Source organism: Trachypithecus francoisi, unplaced genomic scaffold (assembly GCF_009764315.1).
Source record: "Trachypithecus francoisi isolate TF-2019V2 unplaced genomic scaffold, Tfra_2.0 Lachesis_group20, whole genome shotgun sequence".
Classification (NCBI taxonomy): Eukaryota; Metazoa; Chordata; class Mammalia; order Primates; family Cercopithecidae; genus Trachypithecus; species Trachypithecus francoisi.
In genome coordinates this window covers 60,373,855-60,394,748 of record NW_022681466.1, presented here as the reverse complement: position 1 = coordinate 60,394,748, position 20,894 = coordinate 60,373,855, and the positions used below count along the sequence as shown (strand labels likewise).

Here is a 20,894-nt window from a genome sequence, read left to right as displayed (position 1 = left end):
TGAAGCAGGAGAATTGCTTGAACCAGGGAGTCGGAGGTTGCAGTGAGCCGAGATTGCACCACTGTACCACTGCCCTCCAGCCTGGCGACAGAGCAAGACTCTGTCTTCAAAAAAAAGAAAAAAATCAGGCAAAAAGAAGGAAGTGGAAGACGGTGGGAGGGGGAAGTCTCACTATACAGGCAGGACAGTTTGAGGCATGTAACTTGTGGTGATAAGGACAACTGGACAGTTTAGATACATGTGTTCATAAACCGCTAGACAGTATTATAAACTAGATCAATACTATTGATTTCTTCCTAACACTCACAGACAAAATGAGATTAAAACAAAGGTAATTTTAAAGCATAAAACACACTTTGGCAAAAATGATAGCCCATGTGGGATGCCAGGAGGAAGAAGGGCGGCTTGAGGCAAGAGATCCAGTGGAAGGTTGGCTCAGAAAGAGGACACCAAAAACAAACTTAGCTGAGACAAAGGTGTTGCCCACCCTGGCCAAGCTCTCATCATCTGAACATTAGCATAGGACTTTCCTATTACTGTTCCGCTGCATCATGAACTGGATAGGTTTACAGGGGCTGACTTTGGAGCTCAACTGCCTAGGGTCTTCTATGAAATCATGTGCTTTGAAATACAGTCAAACACACAGTGAACACTTCAAACAAGTAAGATAGAAAGTGACTCTAAGTTTATTTCAAACAAGGGACACTTGAAGTGAGTTTTCCGCCCCTATGACAAAGAACACACGTGAGCTCACTGGCCCTCTATGCTTCTCTTCTCCGCTTCTGAACAGAAGACCTGCTCTAGAACCCATTGTAAGGGGCTCATCTGAGGTTCTTCCCATAAGCAGTGACTACAGCTAATCCCATTAAATGCTTCCCAGAAAGCACTTCTAAAACTGGATCTCCAGTTTAGACTTTTTCCCCAGTGGGTCCAAAGGAAGGATGAGTGGAAACATGAAGACTATTCTTTCTCCTGAGGCAGAATCAAGAATTTAAGCCATTGTGAAATCCAATCGAAGACATCTTCCAAGTCCAAAGCCATGTCCAGATTCTCTCCTCTCCAATCCATGAAAAGAGGAGATGAACAGGTATCCTCTCAGAGACACAATTCCTCTTGATGGAGCTGAGTATATTTTTAATGGGCTGGGAGATAGAAATGGGGAAAGAGGGTTTGGTTACTGGCTACTTAAAGGGCTTCTTTCCTAAGTGGGATCTTTGATGTTTGTCAAGGCTCGACCTCCAGCTGAAACTCTTCCCACAGTGCGCACATTTATAAGGCTTCTCTCCTGTGTGAACCCTCTGGTGTCTATTGAAGTTTGATCTCTGAATGAAACTTTTCTCACAGATGGGACATTTATAGGGTTTCTCTCCTGTGTGGATTTTCTCGTGGTGGCGCAATCCTGAGAAGTCACTAAAGCCTTTCCCACAGTAATCACATTTACAGGGCTTCTCTCCTGTGTGAGTTCTCTGATGCTTCACAAAGTCTGAACTCCGCAGAAAGGCTTTTTTGCAGATGGTGCACTGAAAGTATGTCTCTCCGGTGTGAGTTCTTTGGTGAAAAACAAGCTGAGAATTCCTATAAAAGGTCTTCCCACACTCCCTGCAGGTGGGGAGCTTCTGGGCCATGGGGGCTCTTGGCTGCCCCTTCTGGGAGGTCTCTCTCTTCTCCTCAAGCCACATGGTGGACATTTCTCCTGAATGAGGATTAGGCAAATGCTGACCTAGTTGTTTCTCAGAAATCCTTTCTGGAGGAGAGAGCTGTTCCCCTGTTCCCTCATCCTGAATGTTCTGCAGAGCCTCAGGGAGATTCTCTCCTTCTCCAAAGCATCCTGGCTCATCCTCACTGAAGAAGCCCCTCAAGGAAGCCTGAGAAGGAACCTCTCCTGAGGCTTGACAGGAAGCATGCAAGAGCTCCTGGTCCCTGTGATTCTCCAAGTTTAGGTTCTCCTTGTCATTCTCCTGTCTGTCTCCTAAAAGAAAGAAGATTTGAAATGGTTCAAGTGCTGTGCCCTGTTTACTAACTCATATGTCAAAGAGACGGTCATCATAAAACATTCATTTTCTTTTTTTTCTTTTTTGAGACAGAGTCTCGCTCTGTCGCCCAGGCTGGAGTGCAGTGGCGCGATCTCGGCTCACTGCAAGCTCTGTCTCCTGGGTTCACGCCATTCTCCTGCCTCAGCCTCCTGAGTAACTGGGACTACAGGCGCCCGCCACCACGCCCGGCTAATTTTTTGTATTTTTAGTAGAGATGGGGTTTCACCGTGTTAGCCAGGATGGTCTTGATCTCCTGACCTCATGATCCACCCGCCTCGGCCTCCCAAAGTGCTGGGATTACAGGTGTGAGCCACCGCGCCTGGCCTCTTTTTTTTTTTTTTTTTAAGGGCATTAGTAAATGAGGAAGAAAACTACTATATGCCTGAATGCTCAAACTTACTTCCCCTGTCCTGGGTTCAAGGCTAAATGGTTCGGCTCTGGGGCTGAGGATTTTTAAACAACACAGGAGTGCTCATAAAGTAATCACTCCATAAATAAAGCCATATGTATTTCTTAAGGTCCAGGAAAAAAACAAGTGTATTGTAGGCAACTACTGCTTTTAAAATGATTTTTATCTGATTATATATAAAAGATAAATATGGTAACTAAAAAAAAAACTGAAAAGAGAGAAATACATACTGAAGAAGACCAAATCTGCCTCAATCTTACCACTCAGAGACGACAACTACGAGTATACATTTCCTTTCAGTCTTTTTAATTTAATCTATATGTATGCAGGTATATGCTATTTCCTGACATAATTTGTGTCATATTGTACATATCGTTCCATATCCAGCTATGTAGTATTTAATTGTGAATGGTGGCATTAATCAATGTAATATAGAGTCTCCCTCTCCCATTCATAAGACGCCCAGAATTTGTGAAATGCACGTGTCATTTTACCAGTTGCAATGCAAGGTTGTACTATAAAAGTGAATCCCTTGATCTGTGCTTGAATCTAGTATTTACATGTGCTTTATTAAATCACACTAGCAACTGGAAGTTTGTTTTTCTCACCATAACTGGGTTTTTGGTTATACTACTTAATGATGCCTATAGAAAATTTTTATTTTGATGGTAGGATTTTCAACTTGTATACATTATTTTAACTATATAGATCTAAAGATGCCATTTACCTTTCTCTTTCTAAAGATCTCTAACTAAAGATCTCTTTCTCTTTCTAAAGATCTCTAACTAAAGATCTAAACATGCCATTTACCTTTCTCTTTCATACATTAGTGTCTTTTCAATTGTCTGCCAGGGATCTAGGCTAGATCTGAACTTGTGAAGTCAAAAAGCCTTAGAATGTCCCTGAATCTAAAAATAAAATAAAATAAAATAAAAGCCTTAGAATATATTCCTCTCCAATGGCAAAGGTACTTTCTCTTGTCTTTAAAAAAGCCTTTATAAATATCATTTTAAAGGCCCATCAAGAAGATGCCATAATAAACACATAATTTGTTCCCCTACCATGAAAATCTAATTTGCTTATTGTGTTTTTGCTACGATAAATAATGCTGTGATCAGCATTTTTCTTCATAAGTTTTTGCCCATATTTCTCAATACCTCAAAAGAATTTCTCAAAGTGGAATTACTGTCAACAGGCATAAATATTAAGGCTCTTGACACCTACTGGTAACCCAACTTCCAGAACAACTCTGCCATCCTCTCATATGTGAAATTGGGCAGAGGGGGAAGTAGGTATTCAATACTTAAATATTGAATATTTTTAAACATATGCCATTTAGATGGATGAAAAATGGTTTTTCATTGTTTTAAATTTTAATTCTTAAGTTATGAAAGGATGAATCTTTATCACATTCATGAGCTATTTTTCATACTCGAAGACTACTGCCCATATTTTACTGGGAAAGTACATTTTTCATATCAACTTTCTTTAACTCTTTCTATATTAACAAAAATAATCATTTATCTGTCATGTTCATGAAAACTGTTTCTTGTTGTTGTTGTTGTTTTGAGATGGAGTTTTGCTTTGTCACCCATGCTGGAGTGCAGTGGCGTGATCTCGGCTCACTGTAACCTCTGCCTCCCAGGCTCCAGCAATTCTCTTGCCTCAGCCTCCTAAGTAGCTGGGATGCTGGGATTACAGGTGCCCACCACCATGCCCGGCTAATTTTTGTAGTGTAGTTAGATGGGGTTTCGCCATGTTGGCTAGGCTGGTCTCAAACTCCTGACCTCAAATGATCTGTCTGCCTCAGCCTCCCAAAGTGCTGGGACTACAGGCGTGAGCCACTGCGCTGGCCTGATCATGCAAAATTCTTTTTTTTTTTTTTTTTGAGATGGAGTCTCGCTCTGTCACCCAGACTGGAGTGCAGTGGCCGGATCTCGGCTCACTGCAAGCTCCACCTCCCGGGTTTACGCCATTCTCCTGCCTCAGCCTCCCAAGTAGCTGGGACTACAGGCGCCCGCTACCACGCCCGGCTAGTTTTTTGTATTTTTAGTAGAGACGGGGTTTCACCATGTTAGCCAGGATGGTGTCAATGATCTGACCTTGTGATCCGCCCGTCTCGGCCTCCCAAAGTGCTGGGATTACAGGCTTGAGCCACCGCGCCCGGCCTGCACCACATGATTTTAATGATTTTTACTTTTATAATACAACAGACTTAATATTTTCAGATCTAGCATTCATGAAACATTCCTCTTTCAAAACTTTTTAAAAAACTATTCTTGCATGTTATATTTTTCCAGATAACTACTTTAAAAACTTTAATCCTTTGGATTTTGATTAGAAGGGGAAGTATATGACTTTTTGAGACTGCCCCATGCTTGCCTGTTTTAACTAGGAGCTGTTCTTCCATACGGTCAACTATAACAGCATATTCACTCTCTACATTGACTTGTGCCCCTGATCTGAGTCCAGATCTGGTAAACTAGCAAACTGTTGTATTTTTCAAACCAGGCCTTTCCCATCTGGTTACTGTGACTTCCACAATTATTCCAGGTCTCTTCCCCAGACAGCCGGACTCCTGCACTGACTTCCTGCAGACTTCTTTCCTCCAAGTGTTCCCTTCTTATCTGTCCTACACGTTGCTGCCAGATTCATCTTCCTAAACCTCTTTCCACATATCCTTCTTTTTTTTTTCTTTTGAGACGAAGTTTCATTCTTGTTGCCCAGGCTGGAGTGCAATGGTGTGGTCCCAGCTCACTGTAACCTCCGCGTCTCAGGTTCAAGCGAATTCTCTTGCCTCAGCCTCCCACGTAGCTGGTATTACAGGTGCCCACCACCATGCCCAGCTATAAATATACACACACACACACATATATACACACACATATATATGTGTATATATATTGCATTTTTAGTAGAGACAGGAGCCTATAATCGTTTTTTGTTTGTTTGTTTGTTTGTTTGTTTTTGCCTATCAAGGCAGGATGACCCTTGTAGACTCCTCACATCTGGTTACAGGCAGTATCTAATGGGACCATGTCAGCAGAGGTGGGATGAAGGAAAAACAAACAAACAAACAAAATGAGTAGGAATATAGTGAGCTATATATCGCAAATAAGATCAGACTACTAGGAGCTATATGGGAAATCTCTGTAGCTTCCATTCAATTCTACTATGAACCCAAAACTGCCCTAAAAAATAGTCTCTAAAAAAATCCTACTGCAACAACCTCCAAAGCAATATTTTCAACCTTTTCTGACTACAACCCACAATAAGCTCTATGGACTAAACTGTGATCCCCCAAAATTCTTATGTTGAAGTCCTAGCCCTCAATATGATGGTATTTGGAGGTGGGGCCTGGGGCCTTTGGGAGGGATTAGGTCTAGATGAGGTTCTAAGGGTGGAGTCCTCATGATGGGATTAGTTTCCTGTCTCCCCTTCTCCCTCTCTCATCTCTCCCTCTCCCAGTCTCTCCCTTTCTCTCCCCCTTCTCCTCTCCCCAACCCCTTCTCTGCTCTGTGATGACACAGCAGGAAAAGCGAGGTCAGCACACCATGCTGGCACCCTGATCTTGGACTTCCCAGCCTCCAGAAATGTGAGAAATAAATGTTCGTTGTTTAAGCAACTTAATCTATGGTATCTTGTTACAGCAGCGCAAGCTAAGGCAGTAATCAATATATTTATATTGAAACACAGTACACACACACATATTTTAAACAAGTATTTCCTGAAATACTACCCACCCCTACATCTGTTATTTCCTCTTCAATCTTATTGTTTTCTTTTGTTTAACGCTGGTTGTAACTCTACCAAATGATTTCACAACTCACTAATTGGTGATGCAATGTAGTTTGAAAAATACTGTTCCAGAAGAAATCCTTGTGAAACAGCATGATAAATATGTTGCATAAAATTAAAATCAAATATCTCAGCTAATGATTGCTCTCTCTGTGGTATACTAGCAAAAGAAAATAATTACTTAGATGCCACTGGGGAGAAAGAATGGCTTGCCCTACCATTCCCATCCTTGGTCCTCTTCTTCCTCTAAGGTGCTGGGATTTACTGTGTCTGTAAGTGTGTGCATGTGCGTGGGGCGGGGGGGGGGGGGCGTTTCGCAGTTAGGTTTTACATCACTTCAGTGTTTTAGAAAAAGTGTAGAAAGCAAAGAATGACTGCTATTTTACAAGAGAACAAGTTCAGATTTCTTCTTCCCTAGTCTTAAATAAATTATTTATATGAAGTATTTGTTGATGTTGCTGTTTTAAAAATGTGAGGTGCACAGGGATTAGATAAAACTTTTTCCTGTTTGTTTGATGTCTAGATACTCCAACTTCTTGCTAGGCTGCTATATAGTCCTTTTCAATGAAATTCTACTCTATTTGTATTGGTGTCAATTCATGTGAATCTTAATTCTTTCTGAGAAGGAAAGCTAAAACAACAGAAAAGATTAAAGGCAACAGGTCTGATGTGTGGTCTTCCTTCCATGGTTAAATGTGTGTCAGCAGCCCTATAGCCAGAGATAAATAGACTCAATCTCAATAGTCAAATCGAACCAACCAGATCATGGCTAGTTACAACCAACGTAATAGAATATTCCATCTCCCCCGACCTCCTTCACCACCTCCCCAGTCACCTCCAATTTAATGAGAGGCAGTCAGAAATGATTCCAGACCAATGAACGATTACTCACCTATGCAGGTGGGTCTTGGGATCTTCTCATTGACATGAAGGTACAGTCCTGCCAGCTCTTCCCCATATTCTATTGAATTAGTCAGGTCAGGTTTGGAATGGGAAATGCCTGCTATAGAGAGAAAGATGGATGGTGGGCCTGGATGAATGGAGAAGACTGGGAGCTCAAGCTGTGTCTTTCAAAGGAGTACCCTACGCATTAGAGAAAATATGAAGGGGCCGGGCGCGGTGGCTCAAGCCTGTAATCCCAGCACTTTGGGAGGCCGAGACGGGCGGATCACGAGGTCAGGAGATCGAGACCATCCTGGCTAACCCAGTGAAACCCCGTCTCTACTAAAAAATACAAAAAAAATCTAGCCGGGCGAGGTGGCAGGCGCCTGTAGTCCCAGCTACTCGGGAGGCTGAGGCAGGAGAATGGCGTAAACCCGGGAGGCGGAGCTTGCAGTGAGCCAAGATCCGGTCACTGCACTCCAGCCTGGGCGACAGAGCGAGACTCCGTCTCAAGAAAAAAAAAAAAAAAAGAAAATATGAAGGCTCTGGACACTTGCAGAAATTCACCTTAGAACAGCGCGTGGCGCTTGTAAGACACCAGTACTCACAGGATGACCTTGACTGATGGTAAAGGCCACGAAAACAAGAGTCTAAGGAGGTGGACAGAAAGGTCTGTAGACTACCTGGCAGGCTGGTGTGAGAATCATGACTGGGATCCCACCAATGGTTGGCTGACAAGTGTGGTTTAGTAGAAAAGAGCGTGGACTCAGAGTCAGCCACAACTAAGTTCCGTCATAACTCAGCCCACTTATGAGTTATGTGGCAGTGGGTAAGTATTTGATCTGACACTCACTTTCATCAGGTTTATTTTTTTTTTTTTTTTTTTTTTTTTTTTTTTTTTTTTTTTTTGAGACGGAGTCTCGCTCTGTCACCCAGGCTGGAGTGCAGTGGCCGGATCTCAGCTCACTGCAAGCTCCGCCTCCCGGGTTCACGCCATTCTCCTGCCTCAGCCTCCCGAGTAGCTGGGACTACAGGCGCCCGCCACCTCGCCCGGCTAGTTTTTTTGTATTTTTTAGTAGAGACGGGGTTTCACCGTGTTAGCCAGGATGGTCTCGATCTCCTGACCTCGTGATCCGCCCGTCTCGGCCTCCCAAAGTGCTGGGATTACAGGCTTGAGCCACCGCGCCCGGCCTCATCAGGTTTAAAATGAGAATACCATCATCAATTTCACAGATTAAAGAAGTTACTCCGTACAATGTACCCACAAACAGTTCCTGGCACACTGAATACTTTCAATACAAGGAAGTCCTTACTGTAATTCTGCTATCTCCAGCTTGCCCCAGTTCCCAACTGTGTCCCTAATGATTTCCTTCACCTGGCAATTTTACGTTCAGCAGATGTCTCTATGAGTGCATGGAAAATGCCTCACAGTTTTCCAGTCCTTCTACCTCCTTCCATCAGGCTAACCCATGCCCTCACCTCCTGAGACCATTTTCCCATAGGTCTCCAGCATGAGATCCCAGTATTGCTCCTTTTGAGTGGAATCCAGGTGTCTCCACTGTTCCTGGGGAAAAAAAAAAATACAATACCATGACTCCAATGAAGGTGTCTGAACCTGCCTTCCCTGCCTAAAGGAAAGCTGAGAAGAAAGAAACGTGCCATAGGATCATGGCCATCCCAAGACCTGAGACATCCCAGCAGAGTGGTTCAAGGCACAAAGAAGCCAAAGGGAAAACAACAGTCCCTATCAGTGTTTCTTTCCTGGGTGAGAAAACATCTAGGCTTTACATTCTGCACTTTTTCAGCTGAATTATTTAAAAGTGGAGAATATAGAGGGCAGACGGCAGGAGCCTTTTCCATACTATTTTTTTTTTTTTTTTTTTTAAGATGGAATCTTGTTCTGTCGCCCAGGCTGGAGTGCAGTGGAGCGATCTCTGCTCACTGCAACCTCCGCCTCCCAGGTACAAGTGGTTCTCCTGCCTCAGCTTCCCAAGTAAGCTGGGACTACAGGCGCCCACCACCACGCCTGGCTAGTTTTTGTATTTTTAGTACAGACGAGGTTTCACTGTCAGGATGAATGGTCTCAATCTCCCGACCTCGTGATCTGCCTGCCTCGGCCTCCTAAAGTGCTGGGATTACAGGTGTGAGCCACCTCGTCCGGCTGGTCCTATTTGTTTTTTTGTTTGTTTTTTAACTCAAGTGCTTGTACTAGAGGTCTTTGAAGAGAAATAGCCTGATAGTCCCACTATTTAATTAAAATCAGGAAATTCAAAAAGCAAAAGAAAGAAGTTAAAAAGGAATCTGTTAGAAAAGCAAGTGCAAATCAATGTAGTTAGAGTCAACTGCATTGTAAGCTTTACCCTGAAACAAAGATTGGTATATTCAGAGAAGAGAGAGATGTTATAACCATACTTGAAATCTCTTCTAGTTCTGCATTTAGAGTCTAACATTAAATCAGTTTTCTTGCCAGATAGTGGAAAACTGGTGGGTTCTCTGGAGCAAGGTGTCCCTCCACAATCTCCAAAAGAGGCCCTGCTTTTCCTATGAAACAACAGACTGGAGACTCAAAACTGGGAATACCATACGGCTAGGGTCTGCTTTTATGAATTCAAACTTCCGTCTTCCACCAAGAAGCTGACTATTACAAACTCAGACTGTATAGCAGAGGGATTAGCCACTCATTTTTTTTGGAGTCAGACATACTGAGTTTTAAGTCCCAACCTTGCCACTTTCTAGCTGTGCGACCTTGAGCAAGTTACTGAACCTTCCAGAGTTTCAGGCCTCACCTAATGGTGGCACTGAACTCACAAAAGTGTTGGGAGGTTTGAGATAAATAATGCAAGTGTCACCTGCTTTCATAGCACACTGTACTTTTTTTTATTCACAGCATTTATCTGTTTATTAAATATTTATGTGTTTGTACATATGTATATGCATACGTGTAAGTATTTGATTAACTGCTGCCTCTGCTAGCAATGTAAGCTCCATGAGGAAAGGACTCTGTCCTACTCTACACTGTGCAATACCTTCCCAGTTCCCAAGACCCTGCCCAGAACAGAAGAGCCATTCGATATATGTTGCTGAGGTGAAATAAAGCCCTTAGTAAATAGGTCCTCAGTAGATAATATATATTATTACTATGACATGCAGTCTCCTAGACACCCAAAGGGTCTGCAGAGAGAATTAACGGATTCTGCACACTTTCAGAAACCCCAAAGTTGATAGACATGAATAGCCAGGCTTCAGGGAACAGAAATGAGGAGAGGAATTACAAAGTCATCCTCCTACTGTATACAATGTACTATTTGGGGAAGGCACTCTCTGATATGGTTTGGCTCTGTGTCCCCACCCAAATCTCATCTTGTAGCTCCCATAATTCCCATGTATTGTGAGAGGGACCTGGTGGGAGATAACTGAACCAAGTGGGCGGTTCTTTCCTGTGCTGTTCTCGTGATAGTGAATAACATAACATCTGATGGCTTCAAAAACGGGAGTTTGCCTGCACACGCTCTCTCTTTGCCTGCCACCATCCTCGAAAGATGTGACTTGCACCTCCTTGCCTTCCACCATGATTATAAGGCCTCCCCAGCCATATGGAATTGCAAGTCCAATTAAACCTCTTTCTTTTGTAAATTGCCCAGTCTCAGGTATGTCTTTATCAGCAGTGTGAAAACGGACTAATACAGTCTCAGTCCTAAGTCAAGTCTGCCCCCTAGCACATCAAAGAGAAGTGGAAATGGCTCAAGGAGAAAGGAGATACCAAAACGTGTTGAATTAGCAGGTGCTAAGCCAAACAAACAAACGAAAGAGGGTTTGGACTTTGTTGGGTGGGAAGGATAGGAAGCTGAAAAGCAACCTCAATATACTTCATTACATAGTCAACTATTAACTATAACCACATTTTTCATGTGAATTTTAATTTTAATTTTTTAATTTTTAAAGTACAAACAGCTAGCAGCTTATTCTGTTAATCTCCTGTGAATGCAGCTATTTTAACAACCTCCTGAAAATAATCACTTGAGCAAACACTTGAGCTCAATACAGGAATTCTCAGTCTTTGTGGTCAGAACACACGGACCCTGGCTTCAGTGCTAGCAGAGGAAAGGATGTACATGCCAAGCACAGTAGTATCTGCCTGGCTGCCTGGCTTGCTGACACAGGATCTATTCCATGAACACAGTAATTACCAAGAAGAGGACAAGGCAGAAAAGGATACAGCTACCAAAACCCCCAGGGGTCAAAATCAGCTCATTCAAAAACCAGAGAAGTTGCTTCAGGAGCACTAACAGGGCACCTCCAGCTTAAAGACACAAATTTACTCAAGGAACTGCCAAGAAACTGGGTGCATTCGAATAAAACCTCCTACTGAAGAGGCAACACACCAATGGCAGCCAGCTTGCCTTTTTCTCATATTTAGAAGAGACGGAAAAACCTAACCTCCTCTCCTGAGAGACAGAAGCATGGGATTTGATGGGAAAATTCTCTCTATTTGTGTGTGGAACTGGCACCATCTTGTGGGTTTATAAGATATTACAACTGACTTGCACTGAGTTACTTACACCCTGTTCCTTTCCTTTAAGTTTGGAAACAGAGGAAGGTGAGTAAATGCATTGCTGGAGCACTACATAAGGTTCCAATTGAGTCATGGTTTCTACTAATGAAATACCTACTGTGCACTGGGAGTAACACTGTATCATCATTCTGGCATTATTTATGAAGTTCCTCACTTACTTAAGCGATTAGAGGGAGTGATTAATTTAAAAATTCCTTTCACTTCCAAAGGATTCCATTAAATATCAAAGTCTTTGTGATGCAAATAACTGCTGTTAGTTTGGAGGAGATATTCAGATTGGGTAGGGATGAGTTTTGTTCGTTTAACTTAAATGGTTGCTAACCAGTTATCTTCTGAAGGTAGGGAAATGCAGACACATGTATATGTAAATACCGTTGTAAAACACAAATTGGTGCTGATGAGCATTTTAAATCTTTTGACTTTAAGTTATCCAGAACAGGTGAGAATATTCTGTACATACTCCAGAAACAATAATCCTCCAAGCCTGGTTGACATATTCCACAGAACACCCAAATCCTTCTCACCAAGCAATGGCTTAACAATTTGGTTTCTGGACACCTTGAAAGCAGGCAGGAGGGTGCATCTGGTTCACTAAAAAGATATGTCTCTCCCCTGCCACCTCCCCATCCCCCTTCCCCCAGAGTCAACTATGAAAGTGATATTCTCTAGTTTTTGTATCTCTGAGCCTGGAGAGCGGAAGCTCAGACCCTGGTCTGAGACACAGCATTATAAGCACCACCTCCTGCCTTCTTTATTCTCATCTTCACTCTATAGTAGATTGCAAGGCAAGTCCCGGGAGGAGCTCCCTCAACGTTGTAAATGATGTTTTAATTAAGGTACATAGGCTCGTGAAAAAAATATATATTTTTACAAAATTCAATTTTTCAAAATTGTTAACTACATATCAACATAAATCTGTCCCAGAGACTTCTATGTACAGCAAAAATGAAGTATTAGGAATTGCTGAATTTACCTTCTGCCTGAAACAACTAAAAATGGGACAAAATATGTGAAACAATAGCTTTCAGACATGGCACATTACCCAAGCAGAGCAGAACAAGATCCCTGGAAGCGGGAAAACACACTCAGTGAGCTCTAGTTATCCAAACGTACTGCCTGGACAGAGGATCCAGGCAGCAGCACAGGAAGTGGAAACCCAGGCTGAGCCAGGCAGCCTCCCTGAGTTGAGCAAAAGGAGCTCAGAGTCTGGAAATGCCAAGGTGCTTAGAGTTGACAGGGCAGAGAAATCAGAGGAGGAAGCTGCACAAAGAGAAAGCTCCAGAGATCGACAGAGCGTCCCCCCAAAGTGTGGGAAATAACCACCCAAAAGAATCAGAGGGAACAATCTCCTGAGTTCACACAGTGCTGGAAACAGTTTGTACTTCCACCAGGCAGAGTGGAAAACCTGGTATATGAAGGGGCATCAGATTACTCAGAATACTCGGAAGGGAAGTGCCTTAGCATGGAAAACATAATACTAGACTAAATGTTTCTCTGGTGCCATATAACCAACCAACTGTGTTCAAATAACTGCATCCCATAGCAAAGTTCAAGAACATTTACAGTAATACAAAAATATACAGCATTCCACCAATGTCTGATACCCAATCAAAGATTACCAGGCACGGGCAACACGGTAAGACACAAAAAAATTTAAAAATTAGCCAAGCATTGTGGCACATGCCTGTAGTTCTAGCTACTCAGGAAGCTGAGGCAGGAGGATGGCTTGAGCCCAGGAGGTCAAGGCTGCAGTGAGCCATGACTGTACCACTGCACTCCGGCGTGGGTGAAAAAGTGAAACCCTGTCTCAAAACACATAAACAAACAAAAAAGACAAAGATTACCAGGCACACACAGAAGCAGGAAAACACATCTCATAATAAGAAGAACCATTTGATCAAAACTGATCCAGACCTAATACAGGTAGTAATCAGTAGATAAGGATATGAATACAAATACAACTATATTCCACATGTTCAAGAAGCTAGAGAAAAAAGTGAACACATTAACTATAGACATGAAAGATATAATAAAGCCCAAAATCAAACTTCTAGCCGTGAAAAATTCATCCAACATGAAAAATATACTGGAAGAGATTAACAGCAAATTAGACGCGGTAAGAAGAAAAGACTAATGAACTTGAAGACATAAAAATAGAAACTGTCCTAAATGAAACACTAAGACTTCAAAAGCAGGATGAAAAATATACTGGGTGAGATTAACAGCAGATCAGATACTATAAAAGAAAAGATTAATGAACTTGAAGACATATAGAAATTGTCCAAAATAAAACACCAAGACTTCAAAAACAGAAAAAAAATCAGTAAGCTTGGGACAACTTGAAGCGCTCTGATACATGTAGTATATACATTATCATTATACACATTCCACAGGTATTTTTTCCGAGGTCCTTAAAGGAGAGGAGAAATAAGTGAGACAGAAAAAAAAAATGCTTTAGAAATAATGGCCAAAAATTTTCCAAGTTTACTGAAAACCATACACCCACAGATCTAAGAAGCTCAATGAATCCCAATTATATGAAATGTGAAAATGACTCTAAGGCACATCAAAATCAAATTGTTTCAAAAAATGAGAATACATGGGCAGATCATGAGGTCAGGAGATCGAGACCATCCTGGCTAACACGGTGAAACCTCAGCTCTATTAAAATACAAAAAAAAAAAAAAAATTAGCCAGGCGCAGTGGCAGGCGCCTATAGTCCCAGCTACTCAGGAGGCTGAGGCAGGAGAATGGCGTGAACCTGGGAGGCGGAACTTGCAGTGAGCTGTGATCGCGCCACTGCACTCCAGCCTGGGTGACAGAGCGAGACTCTGTCTCAAAAAAAAAAAAAAAAGAATATACGGAAATAAGCAAATATACATACACTATATGCATAAGAACAAAGATAAGAGTACATTTGGCATGATTCTATTTTTATAAAACTCTAGAAAAAGTAAACTAACATATGGTGACAGAGAGCAGATCAGAGGTTTCCTCAGGATGGGGAATGGGGTGAAGAGGCAGGAAGAAATTACAGAAGGTAACAAGTTTCCTTTTCACCGTTTTTGTACCTCAGCTCACCTGCGGTGCTGCTGGGAGCAGTGAGGCTCCGAGGTCCTGGTCTCTGATCAGCCTTTCCTCTGGTCGGGCAGGCTGGGAGGCAGCCAGGGCTGAAGGGAGGAGAGGAAGCTTTCAGAATCTGGATGTCTGCCTTAACCACTCCCCAGAGGGCACAGGTAACAATGTTCACAAATCAGAACAATACCTGTACTGTCATCTATATTACAAGACTTCTGTTTGTCTCTCTGACAAACTCCAACTCCCTCTAACCTTCCAGTCTCACCCGTATTTTCTCCCACCTCCTTCCTCAGAGCCAAACTCCAAATGGTCTGGCCCAGTCATAAAGCAGTTTAAAACACAGACTTTGACTCTCCAAGCAAGAGCGGTTTATTTAGGTCTAACCTGCTGGCAAACCTCTCAGGGATACCCCAATCTGAGCAGCATACCATTTCAATTCACTTAGGCCTACTACTCACAATCCCAAAAACTCTCCAAGGGAACACCACACAGCACCATCCTCACCTAGTTCTGCTTCTGTGTCAGATTCCTCTTTCACGATGTGGCTCAGAAGCTCCCCAGGCCCTATTGATGAATTCTCAAGTCCCAATTCCTGAGGCACCACTTCCAGATGGGGCTCCACTTCCCCCACTTGGCAGCCTGGAGATTCCATCTTCTCTGATAAGATGTCCTGTCCTAGAACCTGGATACTGATCTAGAGACCATATATTAATTAGTAATTACTGAAGAATCCAGTGTAAGGATCTCTAAAAGATACAAAGCTTACCCTTTGCAATAGATCATAAGACAATTTCTAAGGATGTGGAGAAAGAGAACACGAGCTTTTATTTCTAGTCCAGCAGAAACCAGGGTAAGAAATGTCCCAAGAAGACACCAAAAGCTGAGGCCTGAACCAGGCGTGAGAGACCTTCGAGACACACCACTAATGTGCCTCTACTGGATATGCCCCACCAATGAAAACTCAGGCAACTTTTGAATAACTTCTCAAACGTTCTAAAGGTGGAATATGCTGGGAGACTTTACCCTCAATCCTCCATAGCTAAAAAGTGTTGAGAGTCAGGGTGTTAGAATTAGGTAAGGTTGAGGTAAGCCAGCTGTGGTATAACAAGAAATACACAGTTAGTTAGTCTTTGTCCCCAGTTCCCGCAGAGCTCCTAAAGCCCTGATAATTTCCTGAGTGACAGAGGTGAAGGAAGAGGCTTTGTTATTTATAACGAGCCCTTCTCAACCACACCTGAGTTTATGCTAGGCTCCTAGATAGCTTCAGGATGGCGGCTGGTTACCAGAGGAACCAACCTTGAGATTAAAAGGTTGGAACTTTCAGTCTCCCCCCACCCCCGCCCCCCGCCCCGGCTACTGAGGAGGGGAGAGCAGCTGGAGATACTCAATCACCAATGTCAAACGACTATGTCAACTGTGCCAAAGCAGTGAAGCCTCCATAAAAATCCCTAAACCATGGGGTTCAGGAAGCTTCCAGGTTGATGACCTCAGGGAGGTACTGGTAACTAACGCAGCATGCCAGGAGCGGCATGCAAGCTCCATGCCCTTTCCCCCACACCTTGCTCTATGCAGCTCTTCTCTCTGGCTGTTAGTGAGTTGTACCTTTATAGTAAGTCAGTAACAGGAAGTAAAATCCTTCCCTGAGTTCTGTAAGTCATCTAACTAAGTATCAAACTTGAAGAGAAGATTGTGGGAACCTCTGAATTTAGAGCCAACTTGTCAGAAGTTCAGGTGGCCCCTGGGACATGTGACTGGCATCTGAGAACAGGAGCAGTCTTGGATTGGGTCCTGAACCTCCAGAGTTAGCTTCAGAACTGAACTGCAGGACACGCTACTGGTGTTAGAGAATCAGAGAATTGGCTGTTGGTGTGAAATGTTCCACCCATTTGCTGTCATAAGAAAAAAGACCACACACCTGATGGGACCAGAGAGGAGCCCTGTGTTTCACTCGCCAATCATAATACCCTCTGCTTACCCATTGCCACAGTCTCTGCGGGTCCCCCTTCAAACTCTCCACAAGGGTCACTGCCTCTTCTCCACTTCCTGGACACTGTTTCCGCACCCACATCTGGATCTCCCCAGGCAGGATGGTTAGAAACTGCTCCAACATGAGGATCTCCAGGATCTGCTCTTTGGTGTGAACCTCTGGCTGCAGCCACTGGAAACAGAGCTTCCGAAGCTGCTTCAAGGTCTCGTGAGGCCCAGACATCACCTGGTAACGGAACTGCCTGAAAAGCTGGCGCGCGGTCTCAGGGCTGGAGAGTTCCCCTTGAAGGGCAGCATCGGATTCTGAGAACTGGGAGTCCTCAGCCTTCGCCAGTGATGGCAGCAGGCCTAGCGTCTGCCCCAAGTCAACGGGCATTGTCCAGCCTGGCAAGTCCTCTTAAGTAAAGTACTTCTGAAGTGGAATTGTCTCCGGAAAGAACTAGGTCTTCACCAGGACACTAAAAAGGGAATGAGATTGAGTGCTATACAGAGGAGGGGGACACATTTTCAGAAAGAACAAATTCATACGCCCTACCCGAGAAGCCTTGGGGTCAACAATGGAGGTTTTGAAATTGTTCAATGGATACACGATTCTATTATGAAAGAGTATAAACTTGAAGCCACAAAGCAAACTACTGATACCGTATCTTAACAGCCACCATTTCCCTGCCCATTTTATAATGTTCTTTCTTGGTCTTCAAATGTCCAGACAAAATGAAGAATAAAATGCACCATATGAAGCATTTTCACTATAGGTTTCCAGGTAAACGGCTCTTCTACAAAACACTTCTACGTCTTCATCTCTGTATCTGCATACTAAAAAATAAAGCTGGAAAAAGATATTAATGCCCTAGGAATAAAAGCTAACGCCTAGATGCTTCCGTAATAAATAGGAGGTTAAAGAGAACAAACTAAGTCTTCCCAAAAAGGTGTAATGAAATTTCCAAGGCACGTCTTTTGAATGCCATATTGAAATAGGTCTATTTGAGAATTTATGAAAAAAAATAGTGTCATAACTGACACTTTCAACCTTGGGGTTATGGCTCATGCCTATAATCCCAGCACTTTGGGAGGCCGAGGTGGGCAGATCATGAGGTCTGGAGATCGAGACCATCCTGGTCAACACGGTGAAACCCCGTCTCTACTAAAAAAATACAAAAAATTAGCTGGGCGTGGTGGCTGGTGCCTGTAGTCTCAGCTACTCAGGAGGCTGAGACAGAAGAATGTCGTGAACCTGGGAGGCGGAGCTTGCAATGAGCCGAGATTGCACCACAGCCTGGGTGATAGAGCAAAACTCCGTCTCAAAAAAAAAAAAAAAAAAAAAGAGGGTTGAGAAGACTACCTTGAGAATATTCCTATGGTGTTGACATAAATAACCACTATTAATGTGAATGGTATTGAAATTTAGAAGATCCCAACTAAGACAGTAGAAAGAGAAATATTAAATGGCAAATAATATTAAGTTATTTTAAAAAGGATCATCCACTATTTCTAGTTAACTTTCTTGCAAGTACTCATCATATGGGATTCCTGGGTAAATCCTTAAATGTTATGAAGAATTTGGTGGTCATCATTTCTCCCTAAGACTAATGACAGCAATTAAAAAAAAATACCCCATCACTTGAGGATCTGGCTTAATCAGAGATCAGTACAATACTCTAGTTTTTGTAGCTGCTTATTTCTCAAGGTGTGGGAAGCAATGTCTTCATCCTTACCGTTTCACCAAAACAATTTATCCGACATTGGAAAATCATTTAAAAACTAAAAAAGAAAAACCAATCTTTTCAAAGGCCCAAGAAAGGAAAGAGCGAGGTCAAAAGAATTGCAGTTGACCTTTGAATAATGCAGGAGATAGGGGTGCCAACCCCCACACAGCAGAAAATCCATATATCATTTCTGATTCCCCAAAAGCTGGGCTGCCTATTGACTGATGCCTTAAATAGTGGATTAACATATATTTTGCATGTTACTGTATTTTTGTGATAAAGTAAGTTAGAGAAAATATTATTAAGAAAATTATAACAAAGAGGCCGGGTGTGGTGGTTCATGCCTGTAATCCCAGCACTTTGGGAGGCTGAGGCGGGTGGATCACGAGGTCAGGAGATCGAGACCATCCTGGTCAACAAGGTGAAACCCCATCTCTACTTTAAAAAATACAAAAAATTAGCCGGGCGTGGTGGCGGGCGCCTGTAGTCCCAGCTACTCGGGAGGCTGAGGCAGGAGAATGGTGTGAACCCGGGAGGCGGAGCTTGCGGTGAGCTGAGATAGCGCCACTGCACTCCAGCCTGGGCGACAGAGTGAGACTGTCTCAACAAAAAAAAAAAAAAAAAGAAAATTATAAGGAAGAGAAACTACATTTCCTATTCACTAAATGGAAGTGAATCACCATAAAGGTCGTCACCTTCATCATCTTCACACTGAGTAGCCTGAAGAAGACAAGGAATAGAAGGAGGAGAAGGAAGGTTGGTCTTGCGGTCTCAGGAGTCACAGAGGCCGACGAAAATCCTTGTATAAATGAACCTTTGCAGTTCAACCCTGTGTTGTTTAATTAAGAGTCAACCGTAATCCAATACCAAATGTTTTTTATGTGGTCCTCATTAAATTTATTTTTTGCTTAAGAGGAAACCCAGGTCTGGGCGCAGTGGCTCACACCTGTAATCCCAGCGCTTTGGGAGTCCAGGGCGGGTGGATCATTTGAGGTCAGGAGCTCGAGACCAGCCTGGCCAACATGGCGAAACCCCATCTCTACGAAAAATACAAAAATTAGCTGGGCGTGGTGGTGCACGCCTGTAATCCCAGCTACGAGGGAGGCTGACTGAGGCAGGAGAATTGCTTAAACCCAGGGACGGAGGTTGCAGTGAGCCAAGATCACACGACTGCACTCCAGCCTGGGCAACCCAGCGAGACTCCGTCTCAAAAAAAAAAAAAAAAAATTGAAACCCAGGACAGGCACGGTGGCTCACGCCTGCAATCCCAGCACTCTGGAAGGCCAAGGCGGAGGATCACCTGCGGTCAGAGTTCGAGACCGGCCCGGCCAACATGGTAAAACCCCATCTCTACTAAAAATACAAAAATTAGCCAGGCACAGTGGTGTGCACCTGTAATCCCAGCTACTCAGGAGGCTAAGGCAGGAGAACAGCCTGAACCTGGGAGGCGGAAGTTGCAGTGAGTCAAGATCGTACCACTGCACTCCAGCCTGGGCGACAGAACAAGACTCCGTCTCAAAAAAAAAAGTCAGTAAAGACAAAAAATCTGAACACTATCAACCGACTTGCTCTAATTGACATTTTCAGAACACTAGACCCAAGAACTGCAGAGTATACATTCATTACAAGTGCGAAAAGAGTATTCATCCAGACTATATGCATAATTTTCAAATGACTGGTATCTACACAAAGCGGTATTGCTAAAAAGCCATTAAAGCAATACCAAAAAACACTCAAAAACCCAATATCTGATAGAAAAGGAGCACAAAAGAAACAAAAACCAGAAAGGTCAAATGGAAAACTTTAGAGTTTCCTGGGTTCGAATATATTCTCTGATCACAGTGCAATTCAATTAGATATCAATAACTAGACAATCCCAGTTTACGTAAATTATTAAATAAAGCTCTTAACCCATAGTTAAAGAAAAAAAATCACAAAGGAAATTAAAATATGTTTTCATACTGAGTGACAATGAAAACTACATTTCAAACCACCTGGAAAGCAGCTAAAGGATTGCTCAAAGGTAAACCTACAGTTTCAAATAAAAGCTTAAAAAATGAATAAATATATTTTTAAAAATCCTTTGCTTTGTAAATCCAACCTATTTGGCTCAAGTGTTTCAAATAACAAGTGGCAAGATTTTACACAGCAAGATACCGACCTGTAAACTTACTCCAATTTATTTGTTTCCTAAATTAAGATAGCAGTTTAGATAATATTTAAGAGAAATGACATTTTGGAAAAGCTTTAAGTACTTAAATCTTGTGTTAGTAATATTATACTCCCAGGTAGTGTGGTAAGAAAAATGTCTCGATTATTCAAAATTAAATTACTTTATAGAGTATTAAAATACTTTAATAGAGAGTTTATATTCCAATGCCTCATGAGGAACTGACCCCGTAAGTTATGAAAAAAATTAAGGTTATCTG

At 42.7% G+C, this 20,894-nt stretch overlaps 1 protein-coding gene across 5 annotated transcripts in view; it reads right to left on the bottom strand.

Moving 5' to 3' along the window:
• Positions 1 to 663: 663 nt before the first annotated feature.
• ZNF18 (zinc finger protein 18) overlaps positions 664 to 20,894 on the bottom strand; it is a 31,368-nt gene continuing 11,137 nt past the window's right edge. For 3 of the 5 annotated variants that reach the window (XM_033184524.1, XM_033184523.1, XM_033184521.1), the window contains exons 2-7: positions 16,749 to 17,217; positions 15,278 to 15,467; positions 14,777 to 14,865; positions 8,602 to 8,686; positions 7,133 to 7,243; positions 664 to 1,969 (exon numbers count right to left, since the gene is read on the bottom strand). In XM_033184524.1, coding sequence (XP_033040415.1) covers positions 1,182 to 1,969; positions 7,133 to 7,243; positions 8,602 to 8,686; positions 14,777 to 14,865; positions 15,278 to 15,467; positions 16,749 to 17,135 — 1,650 coding nt within the window. In that variant the 5' untranslated portion in view covers positions 17,136 to 17,217 and the 3' untranslated portion in view covers positions 664 to 1,181. Of the gene's footprint in view, positions 1,970 to 7,132; positions 7,244 to 8,601; positions 8,687 to 14,776; positions 14,866 to 15,277; positions 15,468 to 16,748; positions 17,887 to 20,894 lie in introns of those variants that run through there. The other 2 variants (XM_033184525.1, XM_033184522.1) reach the window with 2 other exon arrangements.